At 41.1% G+C, this 23,194-nt stretch overlaps 1 protein-coding gene across 4 annotated transcripts in view; it reads left to right on the plus strand.

Moving 5' to 3' along the window:
* The window catches only part of Klp64D (kinesin-like protein 64D), a 135,169-nt gene that overhangs the window by 68,783 nt on the left and 43,192 nt on the right, over window positions 1-23,194 (plus strand). For all 4 annotated transcript variants that reach the window (XM_071696150.1, XM_071696151.1, XM_071696152.1 and 1 more), the window contains exons 9-10: window positions 2,624-2,754; window positions 14,426-14,606. In XM_071696150.1, the coding sequence (XP_071552251.1) occupies window positions 2,624-2,754; window positions 14,426-14,606 (312 nt within the window). The remainder of the gene's footprint in view (window positions 1-2,623; window positions 2,755-14,425; window positions 14,607-23,194) is intronic.

Genomic DNA, 23,194 nt, shown 5'->3' on the forward strand with positions numbered 1-23,194 from the left:
CCTCAAAGGCCCAGTCCTCTGTTCTTAATGCTACCTTGCTAATGCGGGAAATGGTGAATAGTATGAAAGATATATGTATATGTTGAAATGTATAGGTATGTATATGTGCATGTTTGGTCGTGTATGTATATACATGTGTATGTGGGTGGGTAGGGCCATTCTTTTGTCTGTTTCCTTGCACTACCTCACTAAGGCGGGAGACAGCAAAAAGTATAATAATTGAAAAAAATGTTTGTTGAGTATTCCTGGGAAATTATATTGGAGGGTATTTATTGAGAGGGTGAAGGCATGTACAGAACATCAGATTGGGGTAGAACAGTATGGTTTCGGAAGTGGTAGAGGATGTATGGATAATGTGTATGATTTGAAGAATGTATGTGAGAAATACTTAGAAAAACAAATGGATTTGTATGAAGCATTTATGGATCTGAAGAAAGCATATGATAGAGTTGATAGAGACGCTCTGTGGAGGGCAAATTGCTAGAAGCACTGAAAAGTTTTTATCGAGGATGTAAGCCATGTGTACGAGTAGGAAGAGAGGAAAGTGATTGGTTCTCAGTGAATGTCGGTTTGCGGCAGGGGTGCGTGATGTCTCCATGGTTGTTTAACTTGTTTATGGATGGGGTTGTCAGGGAGGTGAATGTAAGAGTTTTGGAGAGAGGGGCAAGTATGCAGTCTGTTGTGGATGAGAGGGCTTGGGAAGTGAGTCATTTGTTGTTCGCTGATGATACAGCGCTGGTGGGTGATTCAGGTGAGAAACTGCAGAAACTGGTGACTGAGTTTGGTAAAGTGTGTGAAAGAAGAAAGCTGAGAGTAAATGTGAATAAGAGAAAGGTTATTAGGTGCAGTAGGGTTAAGGGACAAGTCAATTGGGAGGTAAGTTTGAATGGAGAAAAACTGGAGGAAGTTTAAGTGTTTTCGATACCTGGGAGTGGATTTGGGGCGGATGGTACCATGGAAGCAGAAGTGAGTCACACGGTGGGGGAGGGAGTGAAAGTTCTGGGAGTGTTAAAAAATGTGTGGAAGGCATGAACATTATCTCGGAAAGCAAATATGGGTATGTTTGAAGGAATAGTGGTTACAATGAAGTCATATGGTAGCAAGGCGTGGGCTATAGATAGGGCTGTGCGGCAGAGGGTGGATGTGTTGGAAATGAGATGTTTTAGGACAGTATTTGGTGTGAGGTGGTTTGATCGAGTAAGTAATGAAAGGGTAAGAGAGATGTGTGGTAATGAGAAGAGTGTGGTTGAGAGAGCAGAAGAGGGTGTATTGAAATGGTTTGGTCACATGGAGAGAATGAGTGAGGAAAGATTGACAAATTGGATACATTTGTCAGAGGTGGAGGGAATGAGGAGAAGTGGGAGACCAAATTGGAGGTGGAAAGATGGAGTGAAAAAGATTTTGAGCGATCGGGGACTGAACATGCAGGAGGGTGAAAGGTGTGCAAGGATTAGAGTGAATTGGAACAATGTGATATACCGGCGTCGACGTGCTGTCACTGGATTGAACCAGGGCATGTGAAGCATCAGGGGTAAACCATGGAAAGTTCTGTGGGGCCTGGATGTGGAAAGGGAACTGTGGTTTCTGTGCGTTATTACATGACAGCTAGAGATTGAGTGTGAACAAATGGGGCCTTTGTTGTCTTTTCGTAGCTCTACCTCGCACACATAAGGGGAGAGGGGGTTGTTATTTCATGTGTGGCGAGGTGGCGATGGGAATGAATAAAGGCAGACATTATGAATTATATACATGTGTATGTATGTATATGTCTGTGTGTGTATATATATGTATACGTTGAGATGTATAGGTATGTATATTTGCGTTTGTGGATGTGTATGTATATACACCATACAAAGCTCCAACAGCCAGGATCGAACCTGGGACCCCTTGTGCAAGAGGCAGGCATGCTAACCGCTAGGCTAGCCTAGCAGTTAGCTTGTCTGCCTCTTGCACAAGGGGTCCCAGGTTCGATCCTGGCTGTTGGAGCTTTGTATGTTCTATGAAGGTGCGCGTTCATATACACTTTATTTGTATGTATATACATGTGTATGTGGGTGGGTTGGGCCATTCTTTCGTCTGTTTCCTTGCGCTACTTCGCTAACGCGGGAGACAGTGACAAAGCAAAATAAATAATGAATAAGTAAATACATTTTACTAATTTAGATTTTTATATACATTGATAAATGAAAAATAACTTACTTCTCACCAAAGGTTTCAGCATTGATACCACAGAAATTTTCCATTTTATTCTTAGACTTAACTGCAAATATGAATGAATCCATCTCAGATCATGCTCACATGACATACATGCAGCCTCTGAAATTTTTTGGATGACTGAGATGCATGATAGTTTTTCCAGGTGTGGAGGCAGGCTGTTAGTGACATCCATGAGTAATTGCCTGAAGCAAACATCAGCTGGGATGTTAAACAAAGCAGGAAGATTTAAATCATGAGAAAATTTGAGCAAGACTCTAATGGTAATCAGAAGACAAAGGGAGCAGTTTATGAGCATATCTCAAGCTGTTTGCAAACTAATTAAAAACAGGCTGACAATTTTTCAAAGTTTGTATTGGAGCAGTGTTAATTAAAAGTACATATTGTAACATTTCCATACTTTTCCAAGGTTGCATTGATTCGAAAGAAAATTGAAGAAGAACGGAAAATGCTGGCAGAACGAAAAGATCTTGAAGAAGAGGAAAGAAATAAAGTCAAGAATGATTTAGACAGACATGAAAAAGAAGTAAAGAAAGCACTGTGAGTATTATTTATGGGTCATTTAAAATCACCATGAGTCCATGAATCCTTTTTGTATAAAGATAATACAATATCTTATGGCCCCTCTGCAATACAATACAAAAGGTGAAATGAAAAACTTTAAAAACCTCCATACACCACAAAACTGGCACATTTTTGCACGTACCATAAGAATGCACCTTTCAAACACATACTCCCTGTGATTTTTTGTCTTACCTTTAGCCTTCTGCTGTCTTTTCTTACTTTCTATAGTATGATAGACCAAATACCTTCACATCTGTTTTTTTCATCATGTCCATACTTCCTGAGTGTTGTCATTAACTTTATTAACCAAATGTCATGTTATGCTCTTTTCCCCTATTGTCCACCCTTCAAGTGACACTTCCACATTCCCAAAAATTTATGTCAATTGTTTGTGCTTGATCACTCATTTTGTTACAATACTCATATTTCCCTAACATGCAGTAATTTGTTGCATCACTTCTTCCAGTAAATCATTTCTGATGTCTAATTTTTTTTTCTCCTCATTACTCTCTTTAACCCTTAAATACCAGGAACCATTATATGATGATTTACATAGCAGGTGTCAGGAGTCTCCATATGAAGGCAGGTTTTGTTTAAATCCACTTAACCAGTGCTTTGTCAGTTGTGTGTCCTCTTATTGTATTAGCCTCTTGTTCATGGAGAACAGTAAGCATGGATGTGCAGAAGAAGAAGTTGAAAAGCCTCTGTGATCATTGGCACATGTTTTATGACTATTCAGAGGAAGAAATAAAATCAATGAACAAACAATTCAGAGGAAAGGCAATGGGGGTATTAGGACAGCAAGGTAGAGGATGATGGATGATAGTTTTCATAGGTAGCCAGTCATGCCCACAAACACACGCACACACTTTTTATAAAGATGAGATTTAGCGAGTGAGCCACAGTAGAGCTGTTAATGGAGTGAGATTGAACTTTTTTTTTATACTTGCTTGCCATTTCCCGCATGAGTGAGTTAGCATCACGAACAGTTGACTGAGTTTTAGAGGGAAAATTCCTGACTTGGCTCCATGCTCTCTTCCTTTGGAGAGTATTACAGGAAGGGAGGATTTCCAGCCATCCACTCCTGCTCCTCTTAGTCGCCTTCTGCAACACAGAGGGAATACGTAGACAATATTCTTTCTCCCCTAACCCCAGGGATAAAGCTATAAATGATGTAAGAATTTCTTGCTGCAACAAGAGAATGACAGGAACAGTTGAACAACAGCCTCACTCGCTCACATTACATTTACATGCTGTCATTAGATTGAACCAAGGCATGTGAAGCATCTAGGGTAAACCATGGAAAGGTGTATGGGTCCTGGATGTGGAAAGGGAGCTGTGGTTCCAGTGCATTACACATGACAGCTAGAGACTGAATGTGAACAAATGTGGACTTTTTTGTCTGTTCCTGGCACTGCCTCGCTGGATGGGGAATGCTATTTTGTGTGTGGCGGGGTGGCAATGGGAATGGATGAAGGCAGCAAGTATGGGAATGTACATGTGTATACATGTATATGTTTGTGTATTTATATGTATATTTTCATTTATGTATTTATTATAGTTTGTCACTGTCTTCCGCGTTAGCAAGGTAGTGCAAGGAAACAGATGAAAGAATGGTCCAACCCACCCACATACGCATGTATATACATACAAGTCCACACACGCACATATACATACCTATACATCTCAACGTATACATATATATACACACACAGACATATACATATATGCACATGTACATAATTCATAATGTCTGCCCTTATCCATTCCCGTCGCCACCCCGCCACGCATGAAATGAAAACCAACCTCCCCCCGCATGTGCACGAGGCAGCGCTAGGAAAAGACAACAAAGGCTACATTCGTTCACACTCAGTCTCTAGCTGTCATGTATAATGCACTGAAACCGAAGCTCCCCTTCCACATCCAGGCCCCACAAAACTTTCCATGGTTTACCCCAGATGCTTCACATGCCCTGGTTCAATTCATTGACAGCACGTCGACCCTGGTATACCACATGGTTCCAATTCACTCTATTCCCTGCACGCCTTTCACCCTTCTGCATGTTCAGGCCCTGATCACTCAAAATTTTTTTCACTCCATCTTTCCACCTCCAGTTAGGTCTCCCACTTCTCCTCGTTCCCTCCATCTCTGACACATATTTCCTCTTTGTCAATCTTTCCTCACTCATTCTCTCCATGTGACCAAACCATTTCAAAACACCCTCTTCTGCTCTCTCAACCACACTCTTTTTATTACCACACATCACCACACTCTTTTTATTACCACACATCTCTCTTACCCTTTCATTACTTACTTGATCAAACCACCTCATGCCACATATTGTCCTCAAACATCTCATTTTCAACACATCCACCCTCCTCCACACAACTCTATGTATAGCCCTTGCCTCGCAACCATAGAACATTGTTGAAAACACTATTCCTTCAAACATACCCAATTTTGCTTTCCAAGATAACGTTCTCATGTTCCACACATTTTTCAACGCTCCCAGAACTTTCGCCCCCTCCCCCACCCTATGATTCACTTCCACTTCCATGGTTCCATCTGCTGCCAAATCCACTCCCAGATATCTAAAACACTTCACTTCCTCCAGTTTTTCTCCATTCAAACTTACCTCCCAATTGACTTGTCCCTCAACCCTACTGTACCTAATACCTTACTCTTATTCACATGTACTCTCAGCTTTCTTCTTTGACACACTTTACCAAACTTAGTCACCATCTTCTGCAGTTTCTCACCCAAATCAGCCACCAGTGCTGTATCATCAGCGAACAGCAGCTGACTCACTTCCTAAGCTCTCTCATCCACAACAGACTGCATACTTGCCCCTCTTTCCAAAACTCATGCATTCTCCCACTAACAATCCCATCCATAAACAAATTAAACAACCATGGAGACATCACGCACCCCTTCCGCAAACCAAAATTCACTGAGAACCAATCACTTTCCTCTCTTCCTACACATACACATGCCTTACATCCTTGATAAAATCTTTTCACTGCTTCTAACAACTTACCTCCCACACCATATATTCTTAATACCTTCCACAGAGCATCTCCATCAACTCTATCATATGCCTTCTCCAGATCCATAAATGCTACATACAAATCTATTTGCTTTTCTAAGTATTTCTCACATACATATTTCAAAGCAAACACCTGCTCCAAACATCCTCTACCACTTCTGAAACCACACTGCTCTTCCTCATTCTGATGCTCTGTACATTCCTTCACCCTCTCAATCAATACCCTCCCATATAGTTTCCCTGGAATACTCAACGAACTTATACCTCTGTAATTTGAGCACTCACTCTTATCCCCTTTGCCTTTGCACAGTGGCACTATTCAAGCATTCCGTCAGTCCTCAGACATCTCACCATGAGTCATACATACATTAAATAACCTTACCAACCAGTCAACAATACATTCACCCCCTTTTTTAATAAATTCCACTGCAATACCATCCAAACCCACTGCCTTGCCATCTTTCATCCTTCGCAAAGCTTTTACTACCTCTTCTATGTTTACTGAATCATTCTCCCTAACCCTCTCACATTGCACACCACCTCGACCAAAACACCCTATATCTGCCACTCTATCATCAAACACATTCAACAAACCTTCAAAATACTTACTCTATCTCCTCACATCACCACTACTTGTCATCACCTCCCCATTGGCCCCCTTCACTGATGTTCTCATTTGTACCCTTGTCTTACACACTTTATTTACCTCCTTCCAAAATATCTTTTTACCCTCCCTAAAATGTAATGATACTCTCTCACCCCAACTCTCATTTGTCCTCTTTTTCACCTCTTGCACCTTTCTCTTGACCTCCTGCCTCTTTCTTTTATACATCTCCCAGTCATATGCATTATTTCCCTGCAAAAATCGTCCAAATGCCTCTCTCTTCTCTTTCACTAATAATCTTACTTCTTCATCCCACCACTCACTGCCCTTTCTAATCAACCCACCTCCCACACTTCTCATGCCACAATCATCTTTTGTACAAGCCATCACTGCTTCCCTAAATACATCCCATTCCTCCCCTACTCCCTTTGCATCCTTTGTTCTCACCTTTTTCCATTTTGTACTCAGTCTCTCCTGGTACTTCCTCACACAAGTCTCCTTCCCAAGCTCACTTACTCTCACCACTCTCTTCACCCCAACATTCTCTCTTCTTTTCTGAAAACCTCTACAAATCTTTACCTTCGCCTCCACAAGATAGTGATCAAACTTCCCTCCAGTTGCACCTCTCAGCACATTAACATCCAAAAGTCTCTCCGTCACACACCTATCAATTAACATTTTTTTTTTTTTTTTTTATATACTTTGTCGCTGTCTCCCGCGTTTGCGAGGTAGCGCAAGGAAACAGACGAAAGAAATGGCCCAACCCCCCCCCCCCCCCCCATACACATGTATATACATACGTCCACACACGCAAATATGCATACCTACACAGCTTTCCATGGTTTACCCCAGACGCTTCACATGCCTTGATTCAATCCACTGACAGCACGTCAACCCCAGTATACCACATCGCTCCAATTCACTCTATTCCTTGCCCTCCTTTCACCCTCCTGCATGTTCAAGCCCCGATCACACAAAATCTTTTTCACTCCATCTTTCCACCTCCAATTTGGTCTCCCTCTTCTCCTTGCTCCCTCCACCTCCGACACATATATCCTCTTGGTCAATCTTTCCTCACTCATCCTCTCCATGTGCCCAAACCACTTCAAGACACCCTCTTCTGCTCTCTCAACCACGCTCTTCTTATTTCCACACATCTCTCTTACCCTTACGTTACTCACTCGATCAAACCACCTCACACCACACATTGTCCTCAAACATCTCATTTCCAGCACATCCATCCTCCTGCGCACAACTCTATCCATAGCCCACGCCTCGCAACCATACAACATTGTTGGAACCACTATTCCTTCAAACATACCCATTTTTGCTTTCCGAGATAATGTTCTCGACTTCCACACATTCTTCAAGGCCCCCAGAATTTTCGCCCCCTCCCCCACCCTATGATCCACTTCTGCTTCCATGGTTCCATCCGCTGCCAGATCCACTCCCAGATATCTAAAACACTTCACTTCCTCCAGTTTTTCTCCATTCAAACTCACCTCCCAATTGACATGACCCTCAACCCTACTGTACCTAATAACCTTGCTCTTATTCACATTTACTCTTAACTTTCTTCTTCCACACACTTTACCAAACTCAGTCACCAGCTTCTGCAGTTTCTCACATGAATCAGCCACCAGCGCTGTATCATCAGCGAACAACAACTGACTCACTTCCCAAGCTCTCTCATCCCCAACAGACTTCATACTTGCCCCTCTTTCCAAAACTCTTGCATTTACCTCCCTAACAACCCCATCCATAAACAAATTAAACAACCATGGAGACATCACACACCCCTGCCGCAAACCTACATTCACTGAGAACCAATCACTTTCCTCTCTTCCTACACGTACACATGCCTTACATCCTCGATAAAAACTTTTCACTGCTTCTAACAACTTTCCTCCCACACCATATATTCTTAATACCTTCCACAGAGCATCTCTATCAACTCTATCATATGCCTTCTCCAGATCCATGAATGCTACATACAAATCCATTTGCTTTTCTAAGTATTTCTCACATACATTCTTCAAAGCAAACACCTGATCCACACATCCTCTACCACTTCTGAAACCACACTGCTCTTCCCCAATCTGATGCTCTGTACATGCCTTCACCCTCTCAATCAATACCCTCCCATATAATTTACCAGGAATACTCAACAAACTTATACCTCTATAATTTGAGCACTCACTCTTATCCCCTTTGCCTTTGTACAATGGCACTATGCACACATTCCGCCAATCCTCAGGCACCTCACCATGAGTCATACATACATTAAATAACCTTACCAACCAGTCAACAATACAGTCACCCCCTTTTTTAATAAATTCCACTGCAATACCATCCAAACCTGCTGCCTTGCCGGCTTTCATCTTCCGCAAAGCTTTCACTACCTCTTCTCTGTTTACCAAATCATTTTCCCTAACCCTCTCACTTTGCACACCACCTCGACCAAAACACCCTATATCTGCCACTCTATCATCAAACACATTCAACAAACCTTCAAAATACTCACTCCATCTCCTTCTCACATCACCACTACTTGTTATCACCTCCCCATTTGCGCCCTTCACTGAAGTTCCCATTTGCTCCCTTGTCTTACGCACTTTATTTACCTCCTTCCAGAACATCTTTTTATTCTCCCTAAAATTTAATGATACTCTCTCACCCCAACTCTCATTTGCCCTTTTTTTCACCTCTTGCACCTTTCTCTTGACCTCCTGTCTCTTTCTTTTATACATCTCCCACTCAATTGCATTTTTTCCCTGCAAAAATCGTCCAAATGCCTCTCTCTTCTCTTTCACTAATACTCTTACTTCTTCATCCCACCACTCACTACCCTTACTAATCAACCCACCTCCCACTCTTCTCATGCCACAAGCATCTTTTGCGCACTCCATCACTGATTCCCTAAATACATCCCATTCCTCCCCCACTCCCCTTGCTTCCATTGTTCTCACCTTTTTCCATTCTGTACTCAGTCTCTCCTGGTACTTCCTCACACAGGTCTCCTTCTCAAGCTCACTTACTCTCACCACCCTCTTCACCCCAACATTCACTCTTCTTTTCTGAAAACCCCTACAAATCTTCACCTTCGCCTCCACAAGATAATGATCAGACATCCCTCCAGTTGCACCTCTCAGCACATTAACATCCAAAAGTCTCTCTTTCGCACGCCTGTCAATTAACACGTAATCCAATAACGCTCTCTGGCCATCTCTCCTACTTACATAAGTATACTTATGTATATCTCGCTTTTTTAAACCAGGTATTCCCAATCATCAGTCCTTTTTCAGCACATAAATCTACAAGCTCTTCACCATTTCCATTTACAACATTATGTAATCCAATAATGTTCTCGGGTCATCTCTCCTACTTACATACGTATACTTATGTATATCTCTCTTTTTAAACCAGGTATTCCCAATCACCAGTCCTTTTTCAGCACATAAATGTACAAGCTCTTCAGCATTACCATTTACAACACTGAACACCCCATGTACACCAATTATTCCCTCAACAGCCACATTACTCACCTTTGCATTCAAATCACCCATCACTATAACCCAGTCTTGTGCATCAAAACTACTAACACACTCAGCTGCTCCCAAAACACTTGCCTCTCATGATCTTTCTTTTCATGCCCAGATGCATCCACTTTCAGTTTTACCCATATCAATCTAGAGTTTACTTTCTTAAACTCTATCACATACTCCCACCACTCCTGTTTCAGGAGTAGTGCTACTCCTTCCCTTGCTCTTGTCCTCTCACTAACCCCTGACTTTACTCCCAAGACATTCCTAAACCACTCTTCCCCTTTACCCTTGAGCTTTGTTTCACTCAGAGCCAAAACATCCAGGTTCCTTTCCTCAAGCATACTACCTATCTCTCCTTTTTTCTCATCTTGGTTACATCCACACACATTTAGACACCCCAGTATGAGCCTTCGAGGAGGATGAGCACTCCTCGCGTGACTCCTTCTTCCGTTTCCCTGTTTAGAAAGTTAAAATACAAGGAGGGGAGGGTTTCTAGCCACCGCTCCTGTCCCCTTTAATCGCCTTCTACGACATGTGAGGAATGCGTATATGTATATATACATTGAAATGTATATATACATTGAAATTTATATGAATGTATATGTGCGTATGTGGACATTTATGTATATGCATGTGTATGTGGATGGGTTGGGCCATTCTTTGTCTGTTTCCTTGCTCTACCTCACTAATACGGGAGACGATGGTTAAGTATAATAGATAATAAATAGTAATATTTTTGTATTTGATTTAACATATGTGAATGTCTAATATGATTTGATTTAGTAAATGTATCCAGTATAAAAGATGGTAATAAATATCAATTGAAAAAAAACGATAAGAGAATGTAGTATATTGTCCTTATGTCAAGTTATTTCATGCATTCAATAGCTGTTCCATCTCCACCACTTGTTTTCTCCAATATTTCAGTATCTGAATAAATCATGCATCCATAAGTGCCATTTTTTGTCACATGTTCTTGTATTTGATTGAATAGTAATTTAGTTTGACTATAAATGTATCCATTATGAAAGACAGTGCTAAATACTATCCAAAATAAATGATGAGAGAATGTGATATATTGTTCTTAGACCAAGTCATTTCATGCATATTACATACGTGAGTTACACTAGGAAAATTTGGTCAAGAACAAAACCCCTGTTGTATAATGGGCTTCAGTTGCTTCATTTATGACAGCTTGTCTTGCATTAGGGCTTCCAGAATGTAACTTGTCCCAAGTTGAGTTTTAGGTATAAGTTAGGCACAAACACTGCCCTTGTCACATAAATGATAGTAGAAATTTGATAGAGTAGGGGAGAGACAGCTATTTCAAAGGTACTTTTTATGTAACTTTTTCTTTTATTTTAATTCTCTTTATCAAAAGTGTTGAAAAATGAGGAAGTGGATCTCCTTACGAGCTGGATATTTGTATGTATATGCATATATCTGTTAGTTCATGAAGACCTATTTACTTTGAATTCTACTGTCACCGTTCTATTTTAGCAATGAAACCCTGTAGGGAGTGTATTTTATTATTATATTTATCATACATTCTTCAAAGCAAACACCTGAGCCACACATCCTCTACCACTTCTGAAACCACACTGCTCTTCCCCAATCTGATGCTCTGTACATGCCTTCACCCTCTCAATCAGTACCCTCCCATATGATTTACCAGGAATACTCAACATACTTATACCTCTGTAATTTGAGCACTCTCTCTTATCCCCTTTGCCTTTGTACAATGGCACTATGCAAGCATTCCGCCAATCCTCAGGCACCTCACCATGAATCATACATACATTGAATAAACTTACCAACCAGTCAACAATACAGTCACCCCCTTTTTTAATAAATTCCACTGCAATACCATCCAAACCTGCCACCTTGCCGGCTTTCATCTTCCGCAACGCTTTTACTACCTCTTCTCTGGTTACCAAATGTATGTGAGAAATACTTAGAAAAGCAGATGGATTTGTATATAGCATTTATGGATCTGGAGAAGGCATATGATAGAGTTGATAGAGATGCTCTGTGGAAGGTATTAAGAATATATGGTGTGGGAAGCAAGTTGTTAGAAGCAGTGAAAAGTTTTTATTAAGGATGTAAGGCATGTGTATGTGTAGGAAGAGAGGAAAGTGATTGGTTCTCAGTGAATGTAGGTTTGCGGCAGGGGTGTGTGATGTCTCCATGGTTGTTTAATTTGTTTATGGATGGGGTTGTTAGGGAGGTGAATGCAAGAGTTTTGGAAAGAGGGGCAAGTATGAAGTTTGTTGGGGATGAGAGAGCTTGGGAAGTGAGTCAGTTGTTGTTCGCTGATGATACAGCGCTGGTGGCTGATTCATGTGAGAAACTGCAGAAGCTGGTGACTAAGTTTGGTAAAGTGTGTGAAAGAAGAAAGTTAAGAGTAAATGTGAATAAGAGCAAGGTTATTAGGTACAGTAGGGTTGAGGGTCAAGTCAATTGGGAGGTAAGTTTGAATGGAGAAAAACTGGAGGAAGTAAAGTGTTTTAGATATCTGGGAGTGGATCTGGCAGCGGATGGAACCATGGAAGCGGAAGTGGATCATAGGATGGGGAAGGGGGTGAAAATTCTGGGAGCCTTGAAGAATGTGTGGAAGTCGAAAACATTATCTCGGAAAGCCCTGGTTCAATCCATTGACAGCACATCGACCCCGGTATACCACATCGTTCCAATTCACTCTATTCCTTGCACGCCTTTCACCCTCCTGCATGTTCGGGCCCCGATCACTCAAAATCTTTTTCACTCCCTCTTTCCACCTCCAATTTGGTCTCCCACTTCTCCTCGTTCCCTCCACCTCTGACACATATATCCTCTTCATCAATCTTTCCTCACTCATTCTCTCCATGTGACCAAACCATTTCAAAACACCCTCTTCTGCTCTCTCAACCACACTCTTTTTATTTCCACACATCTCTCTTACCCTTACATTTCTTAATCAATCAAACCACCTCACACCACATATTGTCCTCAAACATCTCATTTCCAGCACATCCACCCTCCTATGCACAACTCTATCTATAGCCCATGCCTCGCAGCCATACAACATTGTTGGTACCACTATTCCTTCAAACATACCCATTTTTGCTTTCCGAGATAATGTTCTCGACTTCTAAACATTCTTCAAGGCTCCCAGAATTTTCGCCCCCTCCCCCACCCCATGATTCACTTCCGTTTCCATGGTTCCATCGGCTGCCAGATCCACTCCCAGATATCTAAAACACTTTACTTCCTCCAGTTTTTCTCCATTCAAACTCACCTCCCAGTTGACTTGACCCTCAACCCTACTGTACCTAATAACCTTGCTCTTATTCACATTTACTCTTAACTTTCTTCTTTCACACACTTTACCAAACTCAGTCACCAGCTTCTGCAGTTTCTCACATGAATCAGCCACCAGCGCTGTATCATCAGCGAACAACAACTGACTCACTTCCCAAGCTCTCTCATCCCCAACAGACTTCATACTTGCCCCTCTTTCCAAAATTCTTGCATTCACCTCCCTAACAACCCCATCCATAAACAAATTAAACAACCATATATACTTATATATACATAAACGCTCATATACATACATATACATACACACACACAGACATATTCATATATATGCGTGTACATATTCATACTTGTTTGCCTTCATCCATTCCTTACGCTACCCTGTCTCACAGGAAACAGCATCACAATCCCCACTTCAGCGAGGTAGTGCCAGGAAAACAGACAAAAAGGCCACATTCATTCACACTCAGTCTTTAGCTGTTATGTTTAATGCACCGAAACCACAGCTCCCTATCCACATCTAGGCCTCACAGACCTTTCCATGGTTTACCCAGATGGTTCACATGCCCTGGTTCAGTCCAGTGATAGCACATTAACCCTGGTATACCACATCGTTCCTGTTCACTCTATTCCTTGCATGCCTTTCACCCTCACTCAACAAACTTGAGCCTCTGTAGTTTGAACACTCACCTGTATCCCCTTTGCCTTTGTACACTGGCACTATGCATGCATTCCGCCAGTCCTCAGGCACTTCCCATGGCCCATTCATACTTTGAGTATCCTTACCAACCAATCAACGACACAGTCACCCCCTTTTATGATAAATTCCACTGCAGTGCCATCCAAACCCGCCGCCTTGCCAGATTGCATTTTCTGCAAAGCTTTCACTATCTCTTCTCTCTTTACCAAACCATTCTCCCAGGCCCTCTCACTTCGCATACCACCCTGACCAAAACACTGTATATCTGCCACTTTATCATCAAACACATTCAACAAAACTTCCTTGAAAATACTTTGGCATCAAGTTGAAGTAGACTGCTGATGCACATGTCATGCTTCAGGAACTGTTGTTAGGTTTGATGTTTAGGCATAGTGGCAGGAGCATTTATGTCCTATAGACACATCATTAACTTGAATTTATGTTTCATTATATAGGAAAGAACAAGAGGCTCTAAAGCAAAGATTACAAGGTTTGGAGCGCAAAATTCTGGTAGGAGGAGAAAATCTCTTAGAAAAGGCTGAGGAACAAGAGAGGCTACTTGAAGAATCTGCAAGAGAACTAGAAGAAAGGCGGAGGCATGAAGAGCAGCTCCGTCACGCTATTACTCAGAAAGAGGTACATGTGAAAAACTATATCAAAGTCAGGCAGTTTCTTTTAGAACAGATGTATTTCATTTGCCTTTTTGTTTGATTCAGTATTTTAGCTTGATAAAAGAGATATGAGTGATGAGAAGGAAGTAACTAAATTTTCTGAAAGACTTGATGAATTGTTTGAAATCTTTTGGATTGAGCAAAATAAACTTGGGATGTAAGGGCTTAGTAGAAAAATGCTCTTTACAGAATTTGAGCAGAAATCAGTACATTGGAGAAAGGTAAAACTGTTGAAATTGTAAAAATATTTTTTAGTTTATATTAGAGATTCCATATATTGAAATAAGTTCTCCCCTGAGATATAACAGGATAATGGTGGGTTATATTAGGAAGAAGATTTCTCATGATAGTTCTTATGCAAGAATATGAACAAGATGTCAAGAAATATACGATGTAGTATCTGCCTGTCTGTATCTGTCTCTATCTGTGACACTTATTCCCTTCTGGTACTCCCTCAAGGGGGTGGCCATGGCAATAGAGTCTCCATAATCAGTAAACTTCTGTTCTGCTTCTTAGCCTGTAGTGCCTCACCCTTAATAGGCCACTGGCAGAGGGCAGGTCTAGCACAGTGTTTGCAAAGGTTTGGATTATGTTCCTACTGACTACTACTTCTTGATGCTTCTGACAAATGTTCCTCCTTTCCACTTCTACCTAATGTTTGTACCTAATGCTCCTATCCAAATATTCCTACTCACTACTTCTGTCTATTGCTCCTATCATTTTGCCATAAGCCAGGGCTAGCACATAGCAGCTCAGCACAGGTAAATCTAGTTATGAAGAATGAGCCGTGTGAGTTAAATGTTGTCAAGTATTATGTGTGACAAGGAGAGACTGTATGTTTGTGGACAGAGTGCTGGTAATCCACTTGTGGATGAGGCAGAAAGAAAATACAGTTACCTGGGTCAGAGGAGTGCATCTTGCCAACCAATGAAGTGTTGGCTCTATGCAGCCATCACTAATCCTCATGATACTCAGGCACGTAGAACTGATAAATTACCTCCCTGGTCATTGGCTGCGTACCAACTACTGCGGCACAATACAGATACATTATTAATCAAAGTATTTAGATGAAAAATGAAGCACATAATATAGTATTCAAATATGATAGAGTACAGAGACTCTTTGATATCCAGCACTTTACAAACTAGCAGGCTTATTAACTGGCATTTCTCTAATATCTTTAAACCTTTCTCCCTATCAGAATCTAGATCTAAGCTGTGAAGTTCATCTCTGCATTACACTCTTCCAAGAAAAGCTATATCACTGCTTCACCCATTCTAATCACACATGATATTTATCTATAATTTATACACAATCCACATAATTACACCTGTTGTGTTGATTGTTTATAGGAAATATGCCTACTGTATAAGAACAGGGATAATGGGGGAAGAAAGCTACCTAAGTACCTCCTTATAGTATCACTTCCCAAAAACAAGTGCAAAAGAAAGAGCCATGTGAGGTTTTGTCCTCAAAATTCCATGTTTATTTCATTTTTTTATTATACTTTGTCGCTGTCTCCCGCGTTAGCAAGGTAGCAAAAGGTAGCCCAACCCATCCACATACACATTCACACATGCACATATACATGCCTATACATTTCAACGTATACATACATATACATACATGGACATATACATATGTACACATGTACACAATCATACATGCTGCCTTCATTCATTCCCGTCACCACCCTGCCACACATGAAATGAAAACCCCCTCCCCCTGCATGTGCGTGAGGTAGCACTAGGAAAAGACAACAAAGGTCACATTCATTCACACCCAGTCTCTAGCTGCCATGTATAATGCAACGAAACCACAGCTCCCTTTCCACATCCAGGCCCCACAGAACTTTCCTTGGTTTACCCCAGACGCTTCACATGCCCTGGTTCAATCCATTGACAGCATGTCGACCCTGGTATACCACATCGTTCCAGCTCACTCTATTCCTTGCATGCCTTCCACCCTCCTGCATGTTCAGGCCCTGATTGCTTAGAATCTTTGTCACTTCATCCTTCCACCTCCACTTTGGTCTCCCACTTCTCCTCTTCCCTCCACCTGTGACATATATCCTCTTTGTCAATCTTTCCTCACTCATTCTCTCCATGTGACCAAACCATTTCAAAACACCCTCTTCTGCTCTCTCAACCACACTCTTTTTATTACCACACATCTCTCTTACCCTTTCATTACTTACTCGATCAAACCACCTCACACCACATATTGTCCTCAAACATCTCATTTCCAACACATCCACCCTCCTCCGCACAACTCTATCTATAGCCCACGCCTTGAAACCATATAACATTGTTGGAACCACTGTTCCTTCAAACATACCCATTTTTGCTTACCAAGATAATGTTCTCGTCTTCCAACACATTTTTCAATGCTCCCAGAACTTTCGCCCCCTCCCCCACCTTGTGACTTACTTCTGCTTACATGGTTCCATCCACTGCCAAATCCACTCCCAGATATCTAAAACACTTCACTTCCTCCAGTTATTCTCCATTCAAACTTACCTCCCAATTGACTTGTCCCTCAACCCTACTGTAACTAATAACCTTGCTCATATTCAGATTTACTCTCACCTTTTTTCTTTCACACACTTTACCAAACTCAGTCACCAGCTTCTGCAGTTTCTCGCCTGAAGCAGCCACCAGTGCTGTATCATCAGCGAACAACAACTGACTCACTTCCCAAGCCTCCTCATCCACAACAGACTGCATGTTTGCCCCTCTCTCCAAAACTCTTCCATTCATCTCCCTAACAACCCAATCCATAAACAAATTAAACAACCATGGAGACATCATGCATCCCTGCCGCAAACTGACATTCACTGAGAACCAATCACTTTCCTCTCTTCCTACACGTACACATACTGTACATCCTCGATAAAAACTTTTCACTGCTTCTAACAACGTGCCTCCCACACCATATATTCTTAATACCTTCCACAGAGCATCTCTATCAACTCTATCATATGCCTTCTCCAGATTCATAAATGCTACATACAAATCCATTTTCTTTTCTAAGTATTTCTCACATACATTTTTCAAAGCAAACACCTGATCCACACATCCTCTACCACTTCTGAAACCACACTGGTCTTCCCCATGCTCTGTACATGCTTTCACCCTCTCAATCAATACCCTCCCATACAATTCCCCAGGAATACTCAACAAACTTATGCCTCTGTAATTTGAGCAATCACCTTTATCCCCTTTGCCTTTGTACAATGGCACTATGCATGCATTCCGCCAGTCCTCAGGCACCTCACCATGAATCATACATACATTGAATATCCTTACCAACCAGTCAACAACACAGTTACCCCCTTTTTTAATAAATTCCACCGCAATACCATCCAAACCAGCTGCCTTGCCAGCTTTCATCTTCTTCAAAGCTTTTACTGCCTCTTCTCTGTTTACCAAATCATTCTCCCTAACCCTCTCACTTTGCACACCACCTCGACCAAAACACCCTATATCTGCCACTCTAACATCTAACACATTCAATAAACCTTCAAAATACTCACTCCCTCTCCATCTCACATCACCACTACTTTTTATTACCTCCCCATTAGCCCCCTTCACTGATGTTCCCATTTGTTCTCTTGTCTTACGCACTTTCTTTACCTCCTTCCAAAATATCTTTTTATTCTCCCAAAAATTTAATGATACTCTCTCACCCCAACTCTTATTTACCCCCTTTTTCACCTCTTGCACCTTTCTCTTGACCTCCTGCCTCTTTCTTTTATACATCTCCCAGTCATTTACATTATTTCCCTGCAAAAATCGTCCAAATGCCTCTCTCTTCTCTTTCACTAATAACGTTACTTCTTCATCCCACCACTCACTACCCTTCCTAATCTGCCCTCCTCCCATGCTTCTCATGCCACAAGCATCTTTTGTGCAAGCCATCATTGCTTCCCTAAATACATCCCATTCCTCCCCCACTCCCCTAACTTCCTTTGATCTCACCTTTTTCCATTCTGCACTCAGTCTCTCCTGGTACTTCCTCACTCAGGTCTCCTTCCTAAGCTCTCTTACTCTCACCACTCTCTTCACCCTGGGGATAGGGGAGAAAGAATACTTCCCATGCATTCCTCACGTGCCGTGGAAGGCAACTAAAGGGGACGGAAGTGGGGAGCTAGAAACCCTCCCCTCCTTGTGTTTTAACTTTCTAAAAGGGGAAACAGGAGTCATGCAGGGAGTGCTCATTTTCCTCGAAGGCTCAGATTGGGGTGTCTAAATGTGTGTAGATGTAACCAAGATGAGAAAAAAGGATTGATAGGTAGTATGTTTGAGGAAAGGAACCTGGATGTTTTGGCTCTGAGTGATATGAAGCTCAAGGGTAAAGGGGAAGAGTGGTTTGGGAATGTTTTGGGAGTAAAGTCAGGGGTTGGTGAGAGGACAAGAGCAAGGGAAGGAGTAGCACTACTCCTGAAACAGGAGTTGTGGGTGTATGTGATGGACAGGGTTCCCACTCTTTTACTGACAAAATTCAAGGCTTTTTCCAGGATATTTCCAGGATCTTCTATAATGTCAACAACTTGTTTTGGACTCAAATAAAAAGCCCTTTCAATTTTTAAAGATTCAATGATTTTAGCATTAGCTATTTCCTTGCAACATTCATCCGTAACTTCCTCTGAAAATTGTTTCTCTCTTGTTAAAGTTCTTCGTTCCAATTCAATGCTAACTAAAGGCTTTGAAAGTAAACATGCGATATTTATAAAAATTTTACGATCTTTGAACGTATTTGTATTTAATGATATTACATTGGGAAAAAAAGACTTTAACCCAATCTGAGTCAATAAGAGTTGACTTGGCAAATGTGAAGCATGTTTTTTCAAAAAATTGGCCATCACGATCATTATTAACCATTGCTTTCATTACTCCATAACAGATGTGAGCAAGCGCTATCGAGACCGCGATTTCAGTTCGATTCGTACCATACAACTTGCCCCACAAAAAGCCGCAATATAGTAATAAAGTATATTCAGGGTACGAAAGCAAGGGACGAATGAGGCCCAAGGGAAGTAACCTTTTCCTAACTTCCGTTTCAAGGGTTTTTCCTGGACATTTTCAATTTTACGCATTTTCCAGGCCTTTTCCTGGCAGGGAGCATCTCAAATAGAATTCCTGGGTTTTTCCCGTTTTCCTAGTGGCGTGGGAACCCTGGATGGAGTGTAAGAAAGTAAGCTCTAGATTGATATGGGTAGAACTGAAAGTGGATGGAGAGAGATGGGTGATCATTGGTGCCTATGCACCTGGGCATGAGAAAAAGGATCATGAGAGGCAAGTGTTTTGGGAGCAGCTGAATGAGTGTGTTAGTGGTTTTGATGCACGAGACCGGGTTATAGTGATGGGTGATTTAAATGCAAAGGTGAGTGATGTGGCAGTCCATATTTATGATTACATATTTTTACTGTAAGGGGAGGCTATTTTAAACTTATAGGGCCCTATCTCTTGAATGGTCCCAGGACCATACCCAGTGGTACTCTGCTGGATTGCTCAACTCCTTTAGAAAAGGCTCCTCTAATTTGCATCTTTTGTTCCCTTCTCCCAAGATAATCTATCTATTGTAGGAGTTTCCCCCCCATATTCCTGCTTGATGATCCAGCTTCTTAGTCATCCTCCTTTGTGGTACAGTAAAATGCCTTTTGGCAATCCAGGTACAGAAACTCCACCTAGCCTTCTCTTTTGTCCAGGACTGACCTCACTCTTGCAAAACTAAGAGGTTAGTTACACATGACCTCCTTTCCCTAAAACCATACTGTCACTCACCTAGGAAATTTTTTCTCTGTAGAAAGTCATCCACTTGCTTTCTGATAGTCTTTTTTAGAACCTTACACACCATACTTGTTTGTGAGACTGGTCTGTATTTCAACATCTGTTCCCAATCTCTTTTTTTTATGTATAGGTATGATATTTGTCCTTTTCTATTACTATGACTCAGTGCCTCACTCCAGTGACATCTTGAGCAGTAATTCAGATTGTTTATCTAGCTTATCTGCATAAAACTTTAGCACTTAAGATGAAATTTCTTCAGGACCATGTGCCTTTTGTAGGCCAAGTCCTTGTAGTATTCTGGTAATATCTTTTTACAAGGTATCTCAACGATTTCCAAAATTTCCTTCTTATTCCATCTCATTGGTGTTGGGCCTACAATGTCTTCCATTGTGAAAACATTTTTGAACTTATTTAATTCCTCACATCATCCTCTACACTTTTTCTTCTGATGAATTTACGTTAAAGTTTTGAATTTTCACCTGCCTTGTCTACAGTATACTTTTCAAAGTTTCTTTGCTCCTCTTTTCATAACCTTTTATGTTCATTGTCTGCTCTCGTATACTTTGCAAATGCTAGCAGGCTTGAGTGCTGTCTATATCTCCATCACTTGACATCTTGAAGCTTCTTTGCTTGATATTTTTCTTGAACTCTTCCTTTCTCTTACCATTCCTTCAGTGTTAGAGACTTACGAGACCCATTATTCTACTCTGTCATTGTAAATTTCACAGAATCTGATAACAAAAAGCCCTGCTTCCAGACTAATGAATGCCATTTCCTGACCAACATGATATTGCAGTTTCTTTAGTTTCCTTGATTATATCTCCTCTTCATCTCATGTTTTGCCTGTGCTCTTTCATTGTCTCATTTCTTCCAGCTGATGTAATGTATATAATCTCAATATCCATGCTAATTAGAGTGAAGAGAAGATCTAGTAATGATGGTGTATCAGTCTGTTTCATCCTAATATGCTCTGGGACAAGTTGGTACTGGAAATTTTCCTTTAGTCATACTAAAATCTTGTGTCTCCTTTCATTCTACCCCAGTCTTTTTATAACTGAAATCCCCCATTATCAGTATTTTTCCATCATGTAAAAATAAGTGTTTCACTGCTTCATGTACCATATTAACTGATGCTTCCATTCATTCTCTTGCAGACTGAGTCTCCTGTAAAGGAAACAAATAACAGACATTAAAGATCTTGATTCCCTCAAGTTAGCAGCACTCCTTCACTCAGTTTGAACCTGGGATGCTTCCACTCCCATACCTCAGTTAAACTCAAAATTTAGTATTCTCAGACTGAATACATAATGCATATATCAATCAGGGGCTCCTGACTTATAACCTATTATCAGCTCTAGATCCTCTAAAATCTTGAAAGAAAACAGGGATCACTGCCTGGACCTCTTCCCACAACTGCTGTGTGAATAACTGTAAAACTTGGATTGGCATGTCTAAATGTGCTTGGATGCAACTAGAGTTGGAGGGAGATATGTGTTTATGTTTGTCAAGAGTGAGACAGAGGGTAGGTGGATAGAATGTTTGGGAATCTATGAGAGGTAAAGTCTGGAGTTAATATGAGAACAGGAGTGAAAGAGAAGGTAATTTTGATGAAGGAAGAACTGTGGAACTGTGTCAAAGAGTTTAATGAAACAAGTTCAAGATTGATGTAGAATAAAATGAAAATAAACTGTTAGAGGTTGGGGATAGTTAGTGCTAATGCACCTTGTAGTGAAAGGAGCGAAGAAGAACTTTGGTGCTTTTGGAGAGGAGGTGAGTAAGTGCCTTGGTAGTTTGATGTTAGGGTTCATATCTTGGTGTCAGGAGATCTGAATGCAAGAGTGGGTGATATAGCTGTTGAGGGTGTGATTGGATGGCATGGTGTACTCAGTGTACTTGAAAATTGGGAACAGCTTATTTTGTGCTAAAAAGAGATTCTTGATTGGGAGTAATTGGTTTGAAAAAAGGTGCAAATGTAAGTAGAATGTAGGCAAGTGGGGCTGGAGAACCATAGGCATTATTGGATTATGTGCTAATTGACAGTGCAAGGGAGTTATCAATGGATATAGAATATGCTGAGAGGAGCAGCATACAGGAAGTATGATCATTCTTTGGCTAAAGCAAGTGTGAAAGTTTGTATGGGTTTTCGGAAAAGAAGAGATGACGTGTAAGAGAAGTGGCAAAGGAGAATGAACTTCAAAAAGAGGCCTACATACACATATACCAAGAGAGATTGAGTTGAAAGGGAGTGGATGAGGAATGGAAGGTATTTAGGGAAGCCTTTGTTACATTTTCTGTTGAAATGTGTGGCATGTGTAAGATGGGAGGTGAGCATATTAGAAAGAGTAGTGATAATTTGAAAGAGAAAAGAGAGGTGGATGGAGGGTATTTGAAGGGAAGTAGTGTGACATGTACAAGAGAGAATGACAGGGAGGTCCAAGAGAAAGATGCAGAAGCTGAAAAAGAGGGCAAATGAGAGATACAGTGAGAGATTATAGGCAAACTTTAAGGAGAAAAAAAAGTTTTAGGAGGTAAATATTGTGAGGAGAACAAGAGATCAAATGGGAATGTCAGTGAGAGGAGCAGTTGGGATGTGATTATAGGCAAAGAAAAGGTGATAAAGAGATGGAATGAGTAGTGAAAGATTGTTGTATGCGATAAATGAGAGGCTTAGAGATGTGGTGTGTTTAGGATGAGGTGGTATATAGAGTGAGTCCTGAAGAATGTTTTAGCAAAAAGAGGAGAGGTATTGAAAGCCTTGTGT

This window comes from Panulirus ornatus, chromosome 59, assembly GCF_036320965.1.
Source record: "Panulirus ornatus isolate Po-2019 chromosome 59, ASM3632096v1, whole genome shotgun sequence".
NCBI classification, from domain to species: Eukaryota; Metazoa; Arthropoda; class Malacostraca; order Decapoda; family Palinuridae; genus Panulirus; species Panulirus ornatus.